The following is a 22992-nucleotide window of genomic DNA, read 5'->3' on the forward strand; positions in this document are numbered from 1 at the left end:
TAATATCTTCGCCACTATTTAGGAAAAAAATGATCTTATTCTTTAAACCGTACCTAAAACTGTGAGTGAGAGAAGAAAAAAAATAGAACGCACGAAATGAGACATATTAACCGGCTTAAGCGATTAAAAATAGGAAATTCTCCGTTCTTCGGAAATATTTTCAGTTCTCGAATTTCAAGATCTCGATGTAATAGACAAAAAGGCGTGGGAGAGATGATATTTCATTTCCGAAACAGAAAATCCAAAGAATACTCGGAACTGGATTAAGATGGCAGTCGGTCACACTTGAAATGATCTAGAAAACTTCAGATGCGTTTCGTTCTTTCTCTTTTTATTCCTCTCTAATGCTTCAACAATACGGGAAAAAAAAGGACGATGCATTTCAAAGTTACCCTTTCCAAACATAATTTTCTTTTGTGTTTAGCTTCTTTTATCTGTCTGGCAAGAGCGAGTAGAGTATAGCACGAACGGAAGACGGTTAGAACAAAAGAAACTGTTTCGCTTTAATGGTTCTTCTGCTGATTGAGACGATCAAAATGTCGTCCACTTTTAGAAAGTTTCTCGGAGAGAGGAAAATGTTGCTTTCCGTCAAAGCTAGAATGAAAATCCTTTTATTTAAAACTATCCACTTACTTTTTCTGTTAATGCTTTCTGAAGGGAAGGATTTGAATACATTCGTTTGCATATATTTAATATGTTTTCTGTTTTACATATTAAACAAAAAACCGCATAATTTTATATTCATATCTGGGGTAGAAATTTAGTCACTAGGTAACAGAAGGTTAGTCCGCACTCATTTACACTGGACCGTTTAATATGTCTCTATAATATATATATGGGGCAATCCATACTAAATTTACACCCATGATACAAAAATGATATAATTTTTTACTTTATTTTTCTTTATTGAAAATAAATTGACACGTATTTTTGCGTTTTTGTTTAAATTGCATATTTTTGACTATACGAATTTTTGAAAATTTCGCTTTTTCGCGCGCACGACTTTGCAAGTAATTTTTAAACGTATTGCCGTCCAGCAACAAAAGTATTTCAGCATGTAGCGGATAAAAGTAGTTCAGCATGTAGCGGATGAGTTCGAGAACAGTCAAGCCATATTCTACATACATACGCCGCGTGCGTGCCGTCACTGTTTTGTTTATATCTTTTGAACAAAGTGTCTTACCATTCCAAAAATTTGGAATTAAGATCATTATTGATTATACTTCACACTGTCGAAATATATATACAAAAAAAAAGTCCAAATTGCCAAAAAAAATTGTTCTTTTTTTTTTCAAAAAATGAATTTTTTAATGTTAAAAACAAGAAATTTTGTATTTTGATGTTGATTTTCTTAAAATTTGAGAAAAATCACTTCAAGAAAGTGTATTTAAATACTTTTGTTGCTGGACGGCAATACGTTTAAAAATTACTTGCAAAGTCGTGCGCGCGAAAAAGCGAAATTTGCAAAAACCGTAACCAAAAGATTAAATATGCATAGAAATATGGCTTAAAAATTTTTGTATGACAATCCTATATGCGGCACGAAGAGATGAAAGCATTCAAGTTGATGCATTACAATGACTCATTGACTATTTTGATTAATATTAAACATTTCATTTTTATTTATGTGTATCGCTACTTTTAAAAAACTACTTCTACAAACGCACTACTTCTATAAATTACAGTTTAACCCTCTCAGAACCGACAAAAGGGTTTCTACGTTTCCCCAGGCCGGCAAACTTGGAAAACATTTGTACTAAAATATGCGTTAACGTACTAATGCATGTGATACAGAATTAAGATCATGGCCTGTTGACCATGAGCCGCTGGTATCAGAAAGGTTCGTCTCGTATAACTTTCAGTGAACCGTCAGCTAATTTACAATCCAGCGGCATCTCGCTCTACTTTTTGTATTCTTTCCTCTTGACTGTGGTGGATCGCAATTATAATGCAAGCTTTTCAAATTTGTTAATCTCTATGAACTCCCTGGCCCACAACGACCTGTTGTGGGGTTGCTTTACTTTACTTTATTAAATTTGAAGTTCTTAAATTCGATAAACTGTCAATAAAACTATAAATAATATCATACCCATTAAACTTTTATCAAAACAATTCAACTTGACTAATTCGTGATAACGGGTCATTAAAGTTTGCGTAAATTATATGAAAGCTCGAAGCTCTTTGCTGAATTAATCCTAGCTTTAAAATGGTAATAACTAGTGGGCTCTACTCCCTGTTTGACGATACTCCCCAATCCTCGAAAATTACTATGCACTCTCATGGGGTTTGATCTGCAGAATTTGTTCGTTTTGCTCGTTACTAAGTTGGGCCCATTTGAAATGTATTCTAGCGTAAAGTCTTAAGAATTTAAGGCAATTATTAAAATCTTTAAAACTAATTCTTCTTTTAAAAGTAAAACCTTTTTGTCAATAATAAGTTATTGAAAGAACAAAACATCACTTATGCTTTTGCCTCTTTGCACTATGATCTTTTTAATAAAATTAAAAAGCTTAACAGAACGATTCGTTTTAGCTTTTCACTTCTTCCCGACTTATAGCTCAATTTGTTTCAGCTTCAGCTATTCGCCGTCCAGATTTTCCAAAGCTATTCGCCGTCCAAAGATTACGCTTTCCTGCTTCTGACAGCTCACAAGCTTGATATTTCGATTCTTTGTTGCCAACGCGAAAAAGAAATGAGAATGAGAATAATAAATCAACCGCTCTTCTGTACCTCAGTAAGAACGCGCCATAAAAGATCCCTTTATCCTTTATTTACGCTTCTATTTTCATATTTTGTAATCTGGCAAACTTGTTACAAAAACATTTTAAAATCTTTTTTGAAAAAATATTGTCATTTGTAAAATTTTGAAAAAATATTGTCATATGTCATCAAAATTGTTGCCTGTAGGTGCAAGTACATTTGAATTAACATCTCGCTTTATATATTACATCTTGAGTTTTAATCTGTGTTTTCTTGAACTTTTATTTCCTATTTTAGCTTGATTGTTTTATTTTGCATTTTTTGATTAATAAGTTCTATTTTCGTTTCACACATACTCATATATATATATATATATGACACATTACGTAAAACTACGATAAGGTTTTTAAATTATCCAGACATAGAACCAAATTTCTGTTTTCCGCTATTCTGAGTAGTATTTCGGAATACTTAATCATAAGATTCGTGGTCATCTTTTCTGCTGTCCGAAATATCTGCCTAATCGGGTGTTCAAGTACGGACATGATACTAAAGGTTTGGAACTTGATCACATCGATTAACAGAAAGGCTTTAAGGAAATATAATGTTAAGCCACATTTTTATAGGTAATATTTTTAATTTAATCGGTTTCTTGATATTGTTTCCAACTAGTAGATACAAGTTTCTATTAGCATATGAAAATGTAATTGCCTAACTGAAAATCTTTGCTTTTTTTTCACCAAAACGGTCTCTTAAAAAATTTATAATGTTCCAGTTTATCATTATATTGCCTGAAGCTCTATAATCCGGTTCCAAACATTTTTCAACAAATAAGTCCTATTGGAATTTCATGATTTTTTTCTTTAGAGCTGTACACTTTCTATGCAGTGAAGTTAGGTGACAAACTGTGACAGGTCAAAGTTATTTTTATTCTCTTCCCTAACTTTTCCTTCCACTTAATCTTATTTGACACAGTTCAAAGAGTTTTTAGACTAAAACACATCATGAGTATCAGTTTCTTGTTATGCAGAGCTAGAATATCTGAATCCCATTTCAGAAAAGGCATCATTGCATTTTTGATTTTATCAATTAAATTTCACAACCAAAGGAGGGAAATGATTGTTTCAAATTTTTTGTCAATGATTGCATGACATTTTTTCCAAACAAATTGGCAGCTGCTCTTTGTTTTATAGAGTATATCTCAAATTTAAAGTGTTCATATTACTTGGATGTTCCACCCTCTGGTCGCTTTGCTCGCCAACCCCCGTGGATGCTTTTCATTTATCATTGAAGATCAAGGTTTATGCCTATTTTTTTACAAGATTACGAATGTTTTGTTATCTGTTGCATTTCGATGACGACTGACTTTTGGCAAATCGGAAATGGAAAATCGGTTCTCCCACCTCCCCGGCAGTTGTTACTCGGTGAAGAGGCCGTGATGTGGAAAAACTGTTCCTGTCCGTGCGAAAATTCGCTTTTCTTTCTTCCTGGAATTAGCTTTAAAGGACGTAAACTGTTTTTGTATTAAGTTTATTTCTTAATAGTCGATTAAAAAAGATATTCTTGTTCAGAAATATCTAATTATTGTAATTTTATGCAAGCACATTTTATTAATATGTTAATCGTTACGAAGTTAAAGGATAAGTGAAATGGAAAAATAATTAAACGCACTTGAAAAAAATTTAACTTAAGGCCTGGTTTCTTAGGACAGGACGCGGTCAGCTGGAAATCAGCGCTAACCTCTGATTGGTCCATTTGTGAGTTTGATAGTCTACGTCATCGAACGCTCATCTTGAACTGCAATTGCCGTCCAACTCAACTGCAGTTGGATTACAACGTGACGTTAACCACAGAAGCAATGGCGGACAACATCCAACAGCACATTGAAATCACCCAAGATTTTGATATTGACATTAAACATAGCTTCTTCATTAAACATAGCACTCTTCATTTAACTCAGCTATAATGTGTTTTTTCTTGGACTAAGTCATTATTTGTTCTCTAAAATACTGGTCGGCAATAACAAAATCAATGCAAATTCAAAATAAATATTTGTTTACGTTATTAACGCATGCGCAACGAGAGATAATGTCTGCGTTGAACCGACTGCTCACGCTGAGCTAACAAAAAAGTATTTTTAGGCGTCAGCTCTACGCCAACTTTCCGCTGACGCCCAGATAAGACGCTAGTTCTAAGAAACCAGGCCTTGAGCTAACAAACCAGTATTTTGTTGGCGTCAGCGGGACGTTGACGTCCCGCTGACGCTCAGATAAGGCGCTTGTCCTAAGAAACCAGACCTTTAGGAATACAGAATATACGACATATTAAACAGTATTAAATGAAAAGTAATTTTAATTGTTAACAATACATAACGATAAACTTATATCATATAACAATTCGCATTGGTGACAGTTTTTCTCGCTCTTCTGTCTTTATATTTTTTAAAATTTCGATATAAGTGATAAAATTTATATCTGGCAGCATCTAACCACTCATTTTTTATTTATTCTTTCCCTTTTTAGCACTTTTGACATTAAGTCAAGCGGGAGCTCATAAAATGCAAATTGCGAGCGTGATAAAAGTTTTCTGCAACTATGGATAAATAATTACCATTCACAGAAAAGAAATTTTAAAAAAAAAACATTTAAAATTGCAGTAGCTTTCGAACCAAATAGGAACTTCGAAAGAAAAAAAAAGAACTCTGGTTAAAGTTATCATTCAAAATGGTCCCATTCAGACGTCAAATTTCAACTCTGTAGTTGCATTTCATCGGACAGTAAATCGACCCAAGCTGTTTTTTTTACTACATTTTTCTATGCACTTTCGTGCTTTAGAGTTTGTAAGTCTTACAGATTTTGAGCCGCAAAGCAAAATGCAACGTAAAGCAAAATTAATTGAGAAAATTTTTTCAAGAAAAGCACTTAGAATAAAGTTTCTTTCAATCGTCGTTTTATCAATAATAGTTTTAAAATTATGCGTTTTATGTTAAACAGTTGAATTTGCAGGCCGAGAATTGTAGATTACTTTAAAATCAGTCGAGAATTGTAGATATGTATAAGGAAACATACAAACAAACATAAAGTTGTATGTAACAGATTAATGTTTAGGCATGTTACACAACGTCAAAAATAAACACACCTAACAATTGTGGAGAAGAATGAAATGTTTGAAATAATCTTTTAATTAGTCTTATTAAAAGCAAATCCACTTCCTCTTCAACGGTAAGAACGTGATTTAAAAAATCTTGTAACTTGTCAAATAGACAATTAATTATATATTTTTTAAATGTTTTCTTGTGTTTGAAAACAGCAGTTAACTTCTTGTGTTCTATTCAAATGTTAATTCATACAAACAATTGGGTTTTTCCTCTTAGCATGCTAGAATTAAGAATGATTTTAAAACTGCAGTGACTACTTGACTCTCATATTCTTTGAAAACACAATTATATATTTCAGAACTGCAATATTGACAAATGACCTACCTCCTAAGAGGTCAGTCTAGAGTTGTTACATAGCAACGTGCCACTTTTTCCATGTCAAAATTAGAATAAAAAAACGTATTTTTCTTAAAGTTTCTCCTCCCTCAACGGGGCAATGCGCCCACTAGCAACATTAAAAGAAAATAGTTAGTGGATACTGTGGATTAATTGACACTCTGCGATTTATAACTCAGTGCTTCTGAAATATTTTTGTATACTTGTGTGGTTTATAATTAGTAGTTATACATTATAGTTATATAACTTAATATATAACTACTACTTAGCAGTTGTATATTGGTAGTTAATACTAAGGTGATATTTTTGTTTACATGTATACTGTTATACTTGTAGTATAAATGGGTACTTCACTGTTATTATCATTATTTAATAAAGATAGTTGTTGGTTGAATAAAGATAGGCTTGAGGGAATTTATGATTTTTCATTTAGTGCATTCATATAGAAGCATAAAATTTTCTATTTTCCAAATCTTTAGAATTTAGTTCGATTGTTCGTAAAAAGTGTTTCGGTCCTATTTGTCTTTACTCCTGTTTGTTTCATTCTGCCCTACAATAGATTTAACTATAAAGATCAAATTAAAAAATCTTCATTAATAGCGATTTTTTGTATTTATTCTTCCAATAGCTGGAAAAGATGAATGATGCGCGTCATCCATATAATTATAAAACTGTATTTTATTCAACATTGAAACAAATTTAAGCTGATGAAAAATGGTGTGATTTTAAAATATTTAAAAAATAAATAGTAATTTACTTCACAAATTTTACTTTTGTCTTCATTAACACGAGAAATTCCTTACGAATTAACATCTAAGCATTTTATAGAACTAAAATAAAACAAACTACCGAACTACTACAGCGAACTCCATATTCAATTAAAAACAATAAAAGAAAACGATATCAAAATATGGATAACAAAGTTTTTAGTCGTTACGTGGCGCTCTTATCATTCGGGAAAAGTTGTTGCCATTTTGCGTCGAGTCTTAAATAAAAACACGTCATTTTTTCATCATTTTTTAAGGGATGTTTCAGTTTTTTCGTAATCATTTAGGAAAATAAGAAATAAGTTTAAGGCCCCGATTATTATATCGTTTATTTTGCAATTGTAAGAATAAATTTTTTCTTTATTGACATGTTTCGAAATACTGACAGTTATAATAACAAATAATAATAATAATTAAAAAGGATCACAAATAATTGCGAAATCACACACAAAAACGTACTTTCTTTTAGACATGCCTCTTTTGCTTTTGGACGGATTTGAATTTTTAACTCAAAGTAGGGGTAGGGGGTAGCCCAACACCTCCTAGAAAGAGAAGGTCTCAGCGCGGGTTACGATACACCAGAAATTGGATCCTTTAGTAGTCCAAACGTAATGACATCTTTCTTATTTTTCATCCGCTGCGCAGTTTATGTTCGTCACGTCAGACTACTAAATTGATCCGTGCAGAGGACTTTATTCTTCTAGGACAGGGGTGACGAACCTCTATACACCAACGTGCCATTTTTTCTAAAAAATTGCTTAATGAGGTCATAGACGTGCCGTGAAATAATTCTGACTTCGTGATTATTGGGAAAATAATAATACTAAATACTATCAACTCAAAACTCCTTACTTACATTGAAAAAAGAAAAAAAACATTTTGCAATGTCTCAGTTATACAATTCAACTTAAAGTAATATCAGTGTGACTTCTGTTGTTGCAGATTAGATGACCAATAACTTATATTAGGTTGTAAGATGTTAGTTTAAGCAGGACTGTTGATTTTTTTTGCTGGTTATTTACTGTTAGCTTGTTTTTTACGGTCATTAATTGTTTTTTTAGTATTAATTTTTAATTTTTTTTATTAATAATTGTTTATTATTTTGTTCGTTTTTGTGAATTTTAATTTAATTGTTACATATGCTTCATAGTGCCATAGCATTTGTGTAATAACAATTCATAGTGTAACAACAATTGTGATCAGTGGAGTGCCCAAAATATTGTGTCGCGTGCCATAAATGGCACGCGTGCCATTGGTTCGCCATCCCTGTTCTAGGAGGTGTTGGATAGCCGCAATCTGGAAAATATTTTAGTTGGGATTTTGATTATTTCGCCATATCTCTGAAACTATTACTGGGACTACCTAATACATCTTTAAGGTCATTTAAGGTCAACTCCTCAAACTAAATATTAGGACTGAACTTCATTTGATCAAAACGGATCATTTGATCAAAAGTTAAACAACAGCTACGCTTTTTTTTTCTAAATTTATCATACGCAACTTAGGGCTGAAGTAAAACCTGTAACTCCCCTTAGAATATATTAATTACGTTACTACTTAGAGCTTTAATTATTCCGACTAATGTCCATGTTACTAGTGTTTTAAAGGAAAGCGCCTTAGATGAAAAGATAAGATAACATCACCTAGAATGCTGATGACAGTCAACGCGTTAAATACTAATAACCATAAGTTGCTAACGCTTAAAAAAACTATGTCTTCATTATTAAAAAAAACTTTAAAAAGAGAGACGAAGAAGAAATGTTTTCACCCATGAACAACAAAGTCACTCTTCCATAATTATAGTGATCTCGTTAAATGATTTGTGTTATCGCTTCAAGCGTTCCACAAAAATGATGATTGAAGTGATATTTCTATTGAAGATAACATATTTTTGAGCTAATTATTATTTAAAAATAGAAATCCAATACTTTTTTCTTAGATGATCCGTGAAGGAAACATGAACTTCTTGTATTGAAGTCATTCTTGTTCTAATGGATTCTGTTTTCTATTTTGCAGCTCTCTCTTGTGGATACCCGGGTAACCCGTCGCATTCAACGGTTACATTCAATACTGAAACAATAGGTACGGGAACACTCGCTACCTACAGGTGTGATCCAGGATTCGATCTCTTGGGTCCTCTTAGAAGACTCTGCTTCGAGAATGGAACGTGGATACCTGTCGGTTTACCGGTCTGCGGTAAGTACCAACATGATACTACTTCATTTCCACCGCTGTTAAAACGACGCCAATAATGTTGTTGTTTTTGTAGTTCATTTGCGTCGCACTAGAGCTGCACAATGGGATATTGGCGATGGTCTGGAAACATCCCTGAGGATGATCCGAAGACATGCCATCGCTATTGGTCCTCTGCAGAGGAGGTGGTTCCCCTGCTTCGGTAGCCCGACGACCTGCAAGCAAAGTCGAGCATTTTACGGTAGAACAGTTTAACGAGAACCCATACCGCACACCCCCGATCCCTACAGAGTGTAATCCAAGTGGTCACCCACCTACACACTGACAGCAGCCAGTGATGCTTCGGTGATCTGCTGGGAACCGTGTCTTAACGATCACTCCATTGCAGGATGGACGCCAAGAATAAGGCTAAGCTGGAACTATTCGCATTTAGTTTGTGGCTTCCATATCTCCGCGATTGTTTTTAATATTAAATCAAAAGGCTTGTCTTTCCCACGAGATTACCGCCACATGAATTCCGCAAGATAAGACTCTAGATTAAACTAAAAAAAAATCATGAATCACATTTTTTTTTAATGTAAGAAATCACCAACAGGGAGTGGGGTCTTTAAAGGCCGCTGGAGTAGGAAATTGTCCCTCGGTCACATGTAAATTAGATATAATAATCATAAACATCATAATAATTGTTGTTTTCTAATCTTAATTGTTAAAAAATTGTTTCATATTACGAACCTTTCCCTATTTTATAAATACTTCATATTAAAATGGATTCGTTCATAGCTTCATATCCAATTTTTTTTTTAATTCAACAGTAAGTAGACCAAATTTACGCCATACTACCAAAGAAGAAAAAAAAGACAACTCATTAATTTCCTTTTGTTCGGTGATAGTCTTTTGATGCAGCTCTCAAAAAGTAAATAGTTTCAAGGTAATAGCAATTTTTATTCTTTTCAAAGTAGTTCGTTTTCTTTTATTTACAATAAAGGACATTTCAATCTTTTATTCCGTTTCAATATTTTACTCATTTGTCACTCAACTTATAATAAAATAGAATCCCTGTCTAGAGTTTGCGTAAATGTTTTTTTTCTAGCCCCACCCACATCATAATAGCTTAGATGACACAATATGCATTTATCACTACAAAAGTTCACGAAAATGGGAGCATATGGGTGCATAAATCATAGCTAATATTTAGAAAGAATGATACATTGGCAAAAATTTAACCTTCTTACACAATAAACAGGGCGATTCAAGAGTAACAGCAGCTTGTTATTAAAAAACTATTGTAACATATACATTTATACTCAGTTGAAATATTGGTTAGAACTTGGGAAATCATTTTAAATACAATTGCGGGATATTTTATGTATTTGATATTAAGTATTTGTTGATTAATTGTTTTTCTAAAAATATTCTCCGGTAATTTAAAAATGTTACATATGAGACAGAAATTGTTTCTGAAAGAGACATTTCGTTTAAAGCACGCTTTTTTTTTAAATTCCTTTTTTAAAATTTTGTAACAAAAAGTATCTATAGAAATTTTTTTTATGAAATTGATATTTTTAAACTTTTTTTAAAGCTGCTTGTTATCGCAAGTTTGGTTTCTGAAACTTTTTAATTGGTTTAGATCAAAATATTTTTTTTCCTCGAAGTTATTTATAAGTATTCTATATATTTACACCAAATACCACAAATATTAAAAAATAAATATATATTTTTTACATTAATATGAAACATGAAACATTTATTCAAGACTATTCAATACAAGTTTCTTGAATAAAGATAATTATATTATTATATTTTGCCTAAAAATATTTGTTTAAAATAAATGTGACTAAATAAAAATCTATCTTTAATATATGTCCAATAAAACTCGATATTTATTTAATGTAACTATTATTTCAAAATCTGCTTAACCTTAGTAGTTTAGGAAGCACAATAATGCAAAAAAAAAAACATAATATAACTTACTCGTAATCTAAAAAAAGTAGACAGTTTCTTAAATCACATAATTTCATGCATTAATTTTTGGTTTGAAGAAAAGTAACATATAAATGCACCACTTTTATTCAACACGAGAGTAAAAAAAGAAATTTACGTTACAAATAAAACCATGTAAAAATTGTATACATATATGAATTTATCAAAACAAATTCTTATTATTGAATACATTAAATTTACATTTTTTAATGAGTAATGAGTTTTAATGAGCAATGAGAAATATTATATTTCTTGGAATGATATGTCTTCTAACGCAAACTCAAGATGTTAAGTCGAGTCTAGAATTTATTTTAACAAATCGTTATTGAAATGTAACAATTCTTACATATTTAAAATAAATACAAAATTAAAACAAAATTTAAAATGGAAATTTTTTCTCTCGTTACAATTGTTAAAAAGAAGTGGATACAAATACAAATTTTAAACAGTTGATGTCATGATAGTTCCAAAGAAAAATTACCTTTTCTACAAACAATTACATAAGATTTTGTTTTTAGAATAATAGAAAATTGCTAATAAAAGTTTGTTAAATCTGAGATCATTCAATAACGAATAAAAACAAAGAAACTATGTTCGTGGATTTATTTTTAAACTGATTCGTCCATTTCATTAATTCACTAATTGAATGTACTTGCTTCACTGATAAAACGAATAATTTTTTCTTTTAGTTGCACATGCTACTTCGTTTAAAAAAAAAACGGGTTGACCTACTTTTTATTTATTTACTATTTTAAAAGGACTAGGAAACCTTTTTTTTCGTAGAGCTACTTTCATATCTTATACCCTGTTAACTTTTAGCAGTTAACTTTTTTGGTTTCACGGAAGACAATAAATTTTATGCTTAAACACTTATTTTTCTAATAAAAAGATTTTGACCACCACGGTACATGAATAACTCATTCATATGCAGAAATGACCAAATAGAGGTGCATAATTGTATTTAAATGCTGGCTATATTTGAAAAAATATTGCCAACTTTTGCTGTCATTTCACTATTATTTTAATATTTCACGAAAATGATCCTTATAAATCTGAAAAGTTGCCTAGCTATGTAGGTAAGTCTAAGATACGAACCACCAATTTCTAAAAATACATAAATTTTAACTTAAATTTTCACTAGTATTTAAAATTTTAAATCTTTAGTTTTTAGTAGTTTTTAAGAAAAAGTCGCTTTACTTATTTATGTATAGAGTTCTGTAATTATATCTGTATTGATAATCTTTTTACACTTTGAATTTGTGTTATTAGACATTGGTTGAGTGAACGAACCTATTTAAGTAGCTGTATTGTCCATTTTAAACCGGATTTTAATGTAAATACATCAATAGATTCCATTTCAAACATCACCCTTTAACATATATGACAACCCAACTACCGTGTTCTTCCATCATTCGATGACCTACGCAGAATAAAAAAAACCATCGTGAACTTCACCTATATTCCAACCTCAATCTGTAGATACGACCCTTTATTATAAAGAACACCATTGTTATTGTAATAATTTCTTTTAACAGCAAAACAGAAATACACCCATCTTACACTCAGAACACTCTCATAAACGTCAAGAAAATCGTCTGTCGAACAAAACGTTGCCAGGTGCATCAGATCGTAACTTCTAAGGTACTGTAAATGAAACAACAAAACTGTCGTCAGAAAACCGTGTCAGTAGTCGCATACTTTTTTTTTATTATTTCTTTTTTTCACTTTCCGGAAGGGTCAAAGTCCCTTTTTGAAATAAAACTACTCTGTTGAAATACTACTTTTGGAATTTCTCCCAAATCGGAATAAACCTTTATAAATAAGATAAATGGCAATTGCAGAAAGCATAATAAGAATCGTTTGTTCTTGACCAAGTAAAAAGTAATTAATGACTAGCTAATTTCTGTTCGAAAGTCTCATGCTTCGATGAATTCTATTAAAAGTGTGGAGAAAACAAAAGAATACCTTGTTCCAAATTTGTCCTAAAGACATATGGGTTCTTTTTATTGTTAGAATTTTATGATTATCTTTGGTGAAAGGATTTCGAATTTTTGCGAAAGGAAATATAAAGTTTATTTCCTGTTTTTAATGTGCTTCACTCTGTTTCTTAAACGAAAAAAAAGTGAAGCTTAAAATTAAATCTAAAATGCGTTTAAAATAGAGTTTAGTTAAAGTTATTTCATTTTGAGAATGGATAAATGCGACTTGTACTATTGCAGACACATAATTCGTGGCTTGAAAAATTTTAAACTTCTTAAATTCTAAACATCTCAAATTTTAAACGTCTCATATCTCTTTCGTCCACATATTCTTATAATTTTCAACTAATATTCATTTAAACTAAGTATTGAACAGCTATTATAAAGTTTGCTTGGAACTGATTGCTTTAATGCAAGTTATATTTTGACTACCTGAAATATAACTGATGGAGTTGGAGCAATATAATGATAAGCCACATTTATTACAAAAATGGCATTTTCGCGTTCAGCATTATCCATTCGGATAGATACTAGACAAGTTTCTGGGATTTCTACTGATACACACAGAATCATTGAATTGCCTACATGAAAAAAGTTTTTTTTTTCACCGAAAACTAGGACTGGGCGATATTAGAAATTATATATCGTGATATATCGTCAGTTTTGCATCGCGATATAGCGATGTATCGCGGTATAGTATTTTTGAATTTAATTTACTTTAAGGCACAGAAAGTCAGATTTCTATCATGACTTCATACGCATATTGATTNGGCTTAAATCAGATTTCTGATGCATCGCTTGGAATGAAAGTTGCTGTATCGGTTTGCCGATATAGGCGTTAAATCGATATGTCGCGATATATCGATTTATAGCCCAGTCCTACCGAAAACACTTTCCTGAACAATTTGAAAATGTAAGTCAGCACTTATGTTGCACAAGCTCTTCAATTATTAGTACATTTGATTTAAAATTATATCTACCATTGGTTAACGCTTTCCTGAACAACTTGAAACTATAGCTTATCACTGTATTGCACAAGCTCTTCAATCCTTAGTACGTTTGGTTTAAAATTATATCTTCTGTGAAATGTATAGAAGTCTCTTATTTCTATGTAAGACCACTTTGTATGGAAATTTACATGCATTTTTAAAAATTGTGTCTCTTTTTTTGGTCTGTTACTCTGTTCTCGACCCATTTTGCATGTCGATTACGTTAAATGCATTACATCTTTACTAGAGATCAAACACTCATTTTCGGACTTTAAATTTTTTGCACAATCTGTTATAAAAAAGAATCAACTAAAAAAAATTATGCAACGAATATCTTTCAAAGATTGAGGATACAATTCTATTATATTCTAGATTGCTTACAATAGATATTTAAAAAAAAAAAGCTTTCTCCCAGTTGTTAAAAATAATCTGCCATATTCTATACCTACATTACCAAGAATGTCAATTGACATATGTATTAACTGCAGGTTAACCACATGTATTAGTTTGAGATTTATTAATTAATTTATTTTAAATCGTATTGCAAAAAATTTCTATCATCAGTTAGTATAGTAAATTTCAATACAGAAGAGTTAAAAAGTTTTAAAAATTTAATTCAACTGTAACTTATAAAAAACATGGAATATTAAAATTACATTTATACTTCAATCATAAATTATCAGCAGATTTTATTTTTTAGTTTCATCCGCTCGCATTCTTAAAGTTTTTGATAATATAAATTCTAAGAATTTCCATGTTTTTTCTGATAAAATTCTTCATCATTACTACAAATCGTATCAATAGAATCTAATTTCGTTTTTTGCATCCTCTTTTAACAAATATTATCAGTAATATTAATGCTAACTATTCTATGGTAGCAGAACATAACACATCGGACTATCACCGCCAGTATTGTGAAAAGAGCATATTGTAACCTAATAATCTAACTAATACAATATTAATTTTTTCTTCCAAGTTTATAAACTTTATAGATATTAGTGGATGATGGGATACTCTGAGTGTTTTCGAAGCGTTAAACGGTTACGAGTGTATTCGACAACAAACAATCGACATATAACAGGGGCGGATTACCCATTAAGACAGACTAGGCCATGGCCAGGGGCCCCCAATGATTAAAAAAATTAATCATTGGGGAATAGGGCCCCCTTAAAAAAAAATTTGAAATTTTTTATTAAAAAATTAGGAAAAACAATGATTTTTAAAAAAAAAATTATTTTCAAATATATATTAATAAAATACTATAATTTTTTAGTTCTAATTTAACAAAATAAAGAAAAATTTAATCTATCATTATCTATATTATATAAAACGGTAATACGTACGTATGTATCAATAAAACCAATGATATTACTTTTCTCGCGCTGGCAACAGTTTTCATTTTTAATTGATTGGATTCGGCGCGCAAGAGCACGTAATGAGCAACCAGATAACAATAACCAGAGTGAGCATTATCAGGCTGTTCAATTCAGATTCATGCACTAAAAACATGACAATATACAATTTAAACTCAATTTGGAATTAATTGAAGTAAGAATGCTTTAAAAGGCCGCTGTTGAATTGATATTTTTCTACTGGGAGCTACCTAAACGTCTAAAAAACGTTTAAGTGTTTGTATTGAATGCATTGAATTTTTTTTATATTTCGCGTTTATTTATGCATTGAATTTTCACGCTTTAAAATGCAGAATATTAGTGAAGCAATATTTGATAATTTATTTTGCTAATATGTTTCTTATTTAGCTAATGTTTTGATTTTTTCACCATGTACAATCTAAATAGCTAATATACTTTTTTAAAAGCCAATAAGAACATTGGTAGAATTCTTCGACATAAGTACAATACTATGTCTTTGATGATAAAATACTATGTCTTTGATGATAATATATTATGTCTTTGTGCTAGATCATTGTGTTCATTGGCGAGCGAGCGCAGCGAGCCATGGTTCACGGCGTGAACCACATAGGATTGCGTAGCAATTCTCGGGGGTTGGCGAGCGTTAGCGAGCAGGGGGCGGAGCCTCCTAATTTATTTTAATTTTAAATATGCTTTCTTAAATGAAAAGATCTATAAATACTTTCATATTTGAATAAATAAAAAATAAACGAGGAAATTTTTTTATCTAAGGGCCCCGCGTACGCTTAATCCGCTTTTGACATATAACATTAGAAAATCTCTCTTTTGGAAACCAATTAAAACGCCAAATGTACGAACACCATAGCTCGATTTTTAGATTTCTCCAATTTGAAACATGCGGACAAAAAAAAAGCCATCTTTATTCTCTAATGCCAACGTATGCTAAAGTTAATTCATACGAATTTAAAATGTCACTTAAATCTTCATTCATTCAGCTCTTCAAAGTGTTAATAGTTATGACAGAAGAGGATGGTATACCGAGCAAAAGAAAATAACACTAACCCAGATTATTTTTTTCCCACGGAACGCTGCCATGATGGAACAAACAGACCATAAAAATATCAATCGGAAAACAAGAATTCCGATTCACATGTCGTCAGGTAATTTCTTCTTTCCGGTGATTTTCTAAAGCAAGAAAGAAGTCATTATTTCTCACTTAATCACAGTCCCACATTCTATCTGTCACGCGCACTTTTCCTAACGATTCACTTCAATAAATTACTTAACAAATAGTGCTGAATTCTCAATTTTCTCACAACAAAATTCCACAGTTTTTAAACGTAACTTCGCCATTAGCTTCAATGCAAATGATTAAATTGTTTATAAATTATAATTTATTTAGAAAAGACAAAAATCCATCTTTCAATCTTTCGCATTCTAAGTACTTTAAATAAAGCAAATATAAGCACTAAAGTATTTAAAAATCGTAGAATACTACGAACAAAGCTAAGCAACGAGAAAGAAGCACTAATAGTGCCACAAAACACTTGTGCATTATTTATGTATAGAACATAATATACGTTTTTCTTATTATATAAGAATAGAGTTTTTCATATTATCATTTAATGAGATGCAAGAATTTTAAAATTCAAAGTTGAGGCTTGCGATATTGCCAACTGATGTCAAGAGGTTAAAGTCCAAATATATAACGTAAATTATACTTTGCTAGAAGATGTTTCTGTAAATTTTAGAAACATTTTTTCCCTTATGGTTTGAGATCTTTTTTAATTGAAAGCTTTTTCAATAAAGAGGAGGGATAAAAGTTCTCACCATTCAACGATTGCTATTTATATCCATTTTTGGCTTCTACTTCTTTAACGGCGCATTCTTAAGAGGACACCCTATCGAGCTAGACATCCTTAATGGCGAGTTCTCTTTTTCAACTGAATTAATTATTTGAAATTTAAAGTATATGAAAAAATTGAGTTCAATAATACTTCGAGTAAATGATGAAGTTAAAATGCTGAAAAAATGCAACTCTAAAATGAAATTGCAAACTGATTATGATAGAATTATTGCTGCTATGGAAAGGGCTGTTGTTGCGGAGGGAGGAAATAAGGCTGTCATAATTTGCTTGACATTTCATATTTTGAAAAAATAATTTCAGCATTTAAATCTTTAGAATTTACTCGTGGTTTAGATAAACTCGATTTTTCTGTACTTTAAATTTCAGATTGCTAATGTAGTGTGAGAGAAATTTTCGATGCAGTTTTTCCCCTTCTTCTTTATCTACAGCACAAAATCTATTCAACCGGAAATATTTTTAGTGAAATGAAAAGGATTAAAATGAGAAGAATTGCTATAATTTTTATTTCTCGAAAAGTTACATATGTATTTTATAGAAAAAGAATTCTAAATTCATCCTGAACCTTTTTCCTGCAGTGGGGTGGACCTCTAGGTATTTTAGTCGGAGCTCCAAATTGCCATTCCTAGCCTGAGTAAAGACGGAGACGAATTATGAAACTTGTCAATAATTAAAAACATATAATGCAAGTATGGAATTATCCTGTCGTGGCGTTTTAAATTTAAAATTTTATCTTTTAAATGATTTCTACTATGATTTATTAAAAACTTGCAATCACTATTTCCCCACTATTTTGCTTTCATGCGATGGCACTACCATAAACAATATTGTCTTCACGCATGGGCAAACCCGGGCAGTGCCAGGGAGCCCTTGAGAATCTTACTTTTCCAAAATTGTATTTAAAAAAAAGTAATGATAAACAACATTGTCGTTTATATTTTATAAAAAAATATATTGTATTGCATAAGTGCGTATTTTATTTTTATTTCTACAAATAGTGATTGATTATCATAACACACATCCATAATTTGAGTAGTTTATCACCAGGAAAACTTAAAAAGGAACCCCGAAATCTATTTTCCACATTGCATTGAAGTTCTTAGGTACTCGACTCTCCCCATCTGCAAATGTTGACATATCACTGTGTTCCTGAAAAAATATCTAAGTAAAATAAATGAACGTGAGCAAGTCTTATGTTAAGTCATAATGTCTCTCTAAATGCTTGACCACCGTAACTCTCTTTTATTTACAACAAATCGAATAAAGTAATAATCGAAAGAGTTTAGAATGACACTGCACTATGGGACAACAACTTTTAAACGGGTTATGGCTGATGTGCATTGAAAGTTGTGTTAATAATTGCTGAGTTGGACAAAATATTTCATACATACTTTGTTTTTGTTTTTTCATTTGTTATACCTTTATGCTTTTTTTTAAAATGTAATTATTTTAATGAGCTTCCATGATTTTCAAAATTATCTTAATATTCAAGGAATGCAGCTGCTTACCATCTCAATTTTTTTTTAAAATTATTCATAGTTTAAAAATGTTTTATTTCATATACATTGATTTTTTGGGGTGATTGAAATATGTTTACATTTGTAAAAATTATTGCGTATCTTAAAATTGCGTCATTTTATGTATATGTAATTTTTAGTTAACAGTATGACATATTATAACATTTCTGTGCTGAAGGGGGCCCTGCAAACGATTCAGACGACCCTGACTATAAACTCCTTAAAATTATTTACCACATCCAAAACTATTTCTTACATCAATGACAAAAGATAGCACGGGAAAATAAACTCTGATAAAAGTAAATTTTAATGGACACTAAAAATATCATTTACAAAAAATTGCCTTTCATTTCCCCTCGTATTGAATTTAATAGATTTGGCACTGGGAAAGGTAAGCATCGTTTGTAACAATTTTAGAAGCTTACGTACGCCGTGACCCTGTGGAGCGGAGCATGCCTAATGAAGTTATTAGTATTTCTTTTAAAGTCATCTCTGATAAGATTACGCCCGTCTCCGTGTGCTGCTTTCTCGCAAGAAGGAATCGTGATTCTTTTTACTCCTTTAGGGATTGTGCAGATAAGAAACTCAGTATCATCATTCGTGAGTTATTAATACAAAAACTTAACTAAATGGCATTCATTTCGCTGATATCTATCGTAAGAAATATAAGTATCTCTAAATGTTTTAATATCATCTTCCGAAATGATTATTAAGAGAGGATTTAAAAAAAATAATTTTTGTAAACAGAATTAAAATTTTTTAGAGGAATTGACGAATTATTTCCTTAAGTTAATGAAAATTTGCCAAACATTACTTTAAAAATCTCACACAAAAAATGTTTTTGGAGTTACATTTGTTTAAAAAAAAAAAGCATTTAAAATGCTCTTTGCTTAAATGCTGTATCCGCCTATTTTGCCGAAATAGGCATTACATATCGTTGGTGAATTTTTAAATCCAATTTCGTGTTTACGAAAATGAAAAAAGTTCGAAATGCGTGTTTGCGAAAATGAAAAAAGTTCGAAACACGTGTTTACGAATTAAAAAAAAGTCCGAAATGCGGGTTTGCGAAAATGAAAAAAGTTCGAAATGCGTGTTTACGAAAATGAAAAAAGTTCGAAATGTTTGTTTACGAAAATGAAAAAAGTTCGAAACACGTGTTTACGAAAATGAAAAAAGTTCGAAATGCTTGTTTGCGAAAATGAAAAAAGTTCGAAACACGTGTTTACGAAAATGAAAAAAGTTCGAAATACGTACGTACGAAAATGAACACTGCTCGAAACGCGTATTAACGAAAATGGCACAGCATACGTTTCAGTTTTTCAAGCTTCTTTCGTGAGTATTTTTTAAAGAATAAACTGATGAATCCAAATTGATTTTTAACGTGAAATCATCCATTTCTATAAATCATTTGGTACATTATTTTATTGCACGAGTCTTTTTTAAACGACTTTAAAAACCAACTATGTTTTTACAAGATTGCTACGGGTGCTATATATGTATAATAGTGTTTGCAAAATGACGTGGTAGGAATTTAAAGCCTTAAAACTCACTTTATCGTTTTGAAATCTAAATACGAAGATATCGCCTGAAAAATGACATCCCTAAGCCACCCTGACCCCTCCTAGTCCGGGACTTAGACTCGTTATGATGATAAGTAAATAAGTAAGGAAAAGTAAGCACGCAATTTCTCATTTAGTTGTAAAATTTGAGTTAAAAACTCTAAAAGGGGGAATTTTTTTTTGCTCTGTGTCCATTTTCGTAAACGCTCATTTTGAGCTACGTTCAGAGTTGAAATTAAATTTCTATTTCATATTCTTTTCTCAAAAATATCCATTAAGTTCCTTCCTCGGAATAAACCACATTTGAGTGGAAATCAAAATCTGTAAGTAAATTATCTTTCTAAAAATTGCCAAAGGCGAATGCATACATTTCAAGAAGCGTGAAAAGTTTAATCCAACGTCTTCATTTTATAGAACAGTTATTAACCACCAACACATTTTAAATTACAAGTTTAAGAAGAACTTTGGCAATATTTTATTGCATTACTACCCAAATCACGGCCTCATTTTTGGTGAAATGTTTTATGACCTTTAACAATTGTAATATTATATTGAATGATATATAAAACAATCAGAACGTACACTGTGGGAAGGAAGGTACCCCCAACCTTTCAGTTACAATTTCCTTTCCGTTCACATAAATTTGCATTTTAAAATTTTACATTAATTTAAAATATTGACTCAGTTTTTTTGAAAAAAATGAAAAATAAAAACAATTATCTTGTTATATTTGGAACACTTTTTGACATTAAAAGATATGATGTCTCGGTACATATTTAAAATTCCTCCCGTCAAGAAAGTTGGCTCGTTTATGACGTCAATTGAACAACAAATGTTTTCATAATGTCACCAGAGCATATTTAATGGGAATTAAAACAGAAAGTTACTTTTATAGGAAAAAAAATAATCATGTTTTAGAAAATACGAATAAAAAAATGTTTGAGGCAAAGTTTATTTTCAAAAATTTTGATTTACAGCGAGGCTTCGATTTTTTTCTTTCGTTCTTTTTTTTTGGGGGGGGTGGGGGGCGGGAAGGGGTCTTTTTCGAAAATGGCTCGACGTGAGTTTGCACAAAAGGTACCGATTTCTTATATACATTTGCTACCTCATGTTTTTCTTACAGATTATTTTAAGTAATACATTATTTCTACAAATACCCGATTAAATGATTTGGATTGAAATAGCTAGTCATATTTATCATAAATTATAATTTCTGTTAATGCAGCCTAAATTTTCATCATTTATATACTTTTAAAAATACGACTTTTTTGAAATTCAATTTTTCAGGTTCGGCCGATTCCGCTTAAATTTAGTATTTTGCCATGTAAGGATGCATTCTTTAAAATGATTTAAAAAATTGCCAACCTTACAATTCAAACATTTTTCGATCCTATTAAGTAAAATAATAAAAAATAATAAATATTTACTAAATTATATTTTTTGAATGAAATTATCTTTGGATAAATGAATCTTATAATGATGTGCGCACATTTTTCAATTCGCTTAAAAAGAGCGCGTGTTTTTCTCTTGAAAAATGGCGGAAAACGTATAGATTGAAATTAACATTGAGTCCAATCTATGGACTGCTCTTCCAACCTAACTATTGGGATATTTCCTAGAGTGTGGCTACCCCTTACATATTGGGGGGTTGGAAGTCCGAATCAGTCGGAAAAAAGGTGCATGTTTATTCAGAGAAGGTACGTTTTTGTGTCTGATTTCATGACTTGAAATGTCGTCCGCACTCATTAATTGGCCCTTGAACCACTAAGATTAAGTTCTAAAATGTGAAGATACGATCATTAGATCAAAATTTCTTAAGGGAAGGGGGGTCCGTTTTTTATTTTACGCACCGTATTTCTCTAGATCTGATGAAGTAATTTTTTTTCAATAAAAGTCGCATTTTATCACTAACTGTTTGTACTATATTGAACATTAGATAAACTGACTCAGCAATGATAAATAAAAAAGCTAATTACAATGTTATCTATATCGAAAATTTTATGTTAATCTAATATTAGAAGTGATTGGGAAGAATAAAGTGGCAAGCTAAACTTTTTCCAAATGTGAAATTTTTGATTCGAGGAGCTCCTAAGTAACATTTCTGAGGAAGTATTTTTCAAGTTTCTGGAATTTCCACTTAATAACAGTACAGAACACAGGAATATCTAATGCTCTACAGATGAAAATCGTCATGTTTTTCATAAAAAATGCTGAGCCTTTTTCTTAAACTTTTGATGACAGTGTATATTTCGACAATAATATACCTTTCAAAAATTCACTTTATTTTAAAGTAGGAAATATAGCACTAATTAACTTTTAGAATTACTAGGAATTTCTTCCCAAAAACTGAAAGCAATAAAATAACTGCTGTTAGTAAATGAATTTTGGAAAGGTAATAAAATACTTTTCATTCATCAATTTTATATATTTTTGGAAAAATATTTTTTAATTATTTTTTAATCCATTTAAAAGATATTTGAAGAATTCTGGAAATTTCTCTTAACGAACATTTCGAAAAATATCTTTGATTTTCTATAACTCAATAAACAAACACGTGTAAAACAATAAACTATCTTTC

General features: G+C 30.9%; 1 protein-coding gene across 1 annotated transcript in view; it reads left to right on the top strand.

The window, feature by feature from the left end:
• The window catches only part of LOC107441206 (CUB and sushi domain-containing protein 2), an 82852-nt gene that overhangs the window by 28780 nt on the left and 31080 nt on the right, over window positions 1-22992 (top strand). Inside the window, exon 2 of the mRNA XM_043043303.2 lies at window positions 8977-9156. Within this exon, the coding sequence (XP_042899237.1) occupies window positions 8977-9156 (180 nt within the window). The remainder of the gene's footprint in view (window positions 1-8976; window positions 9157-22992) is intronic.

The sequence above is a fragment of the Parasteatoda tepidariorum genome, chromosome 4, assembly GCF_043381705.1.
Source record: "Parasteatoda tepidariorum isolate YZ-2023 chromosome 4, CAS_Ptep_4.0, whole genome shotgun sequence".
Classification (NCBI taxonomy): Eukaryota; Metazoa; Arthropoda; class Arachnida; order Araneae; family Theridiidae; genus Parasteatoda; species Parasteatoda tepidariorum.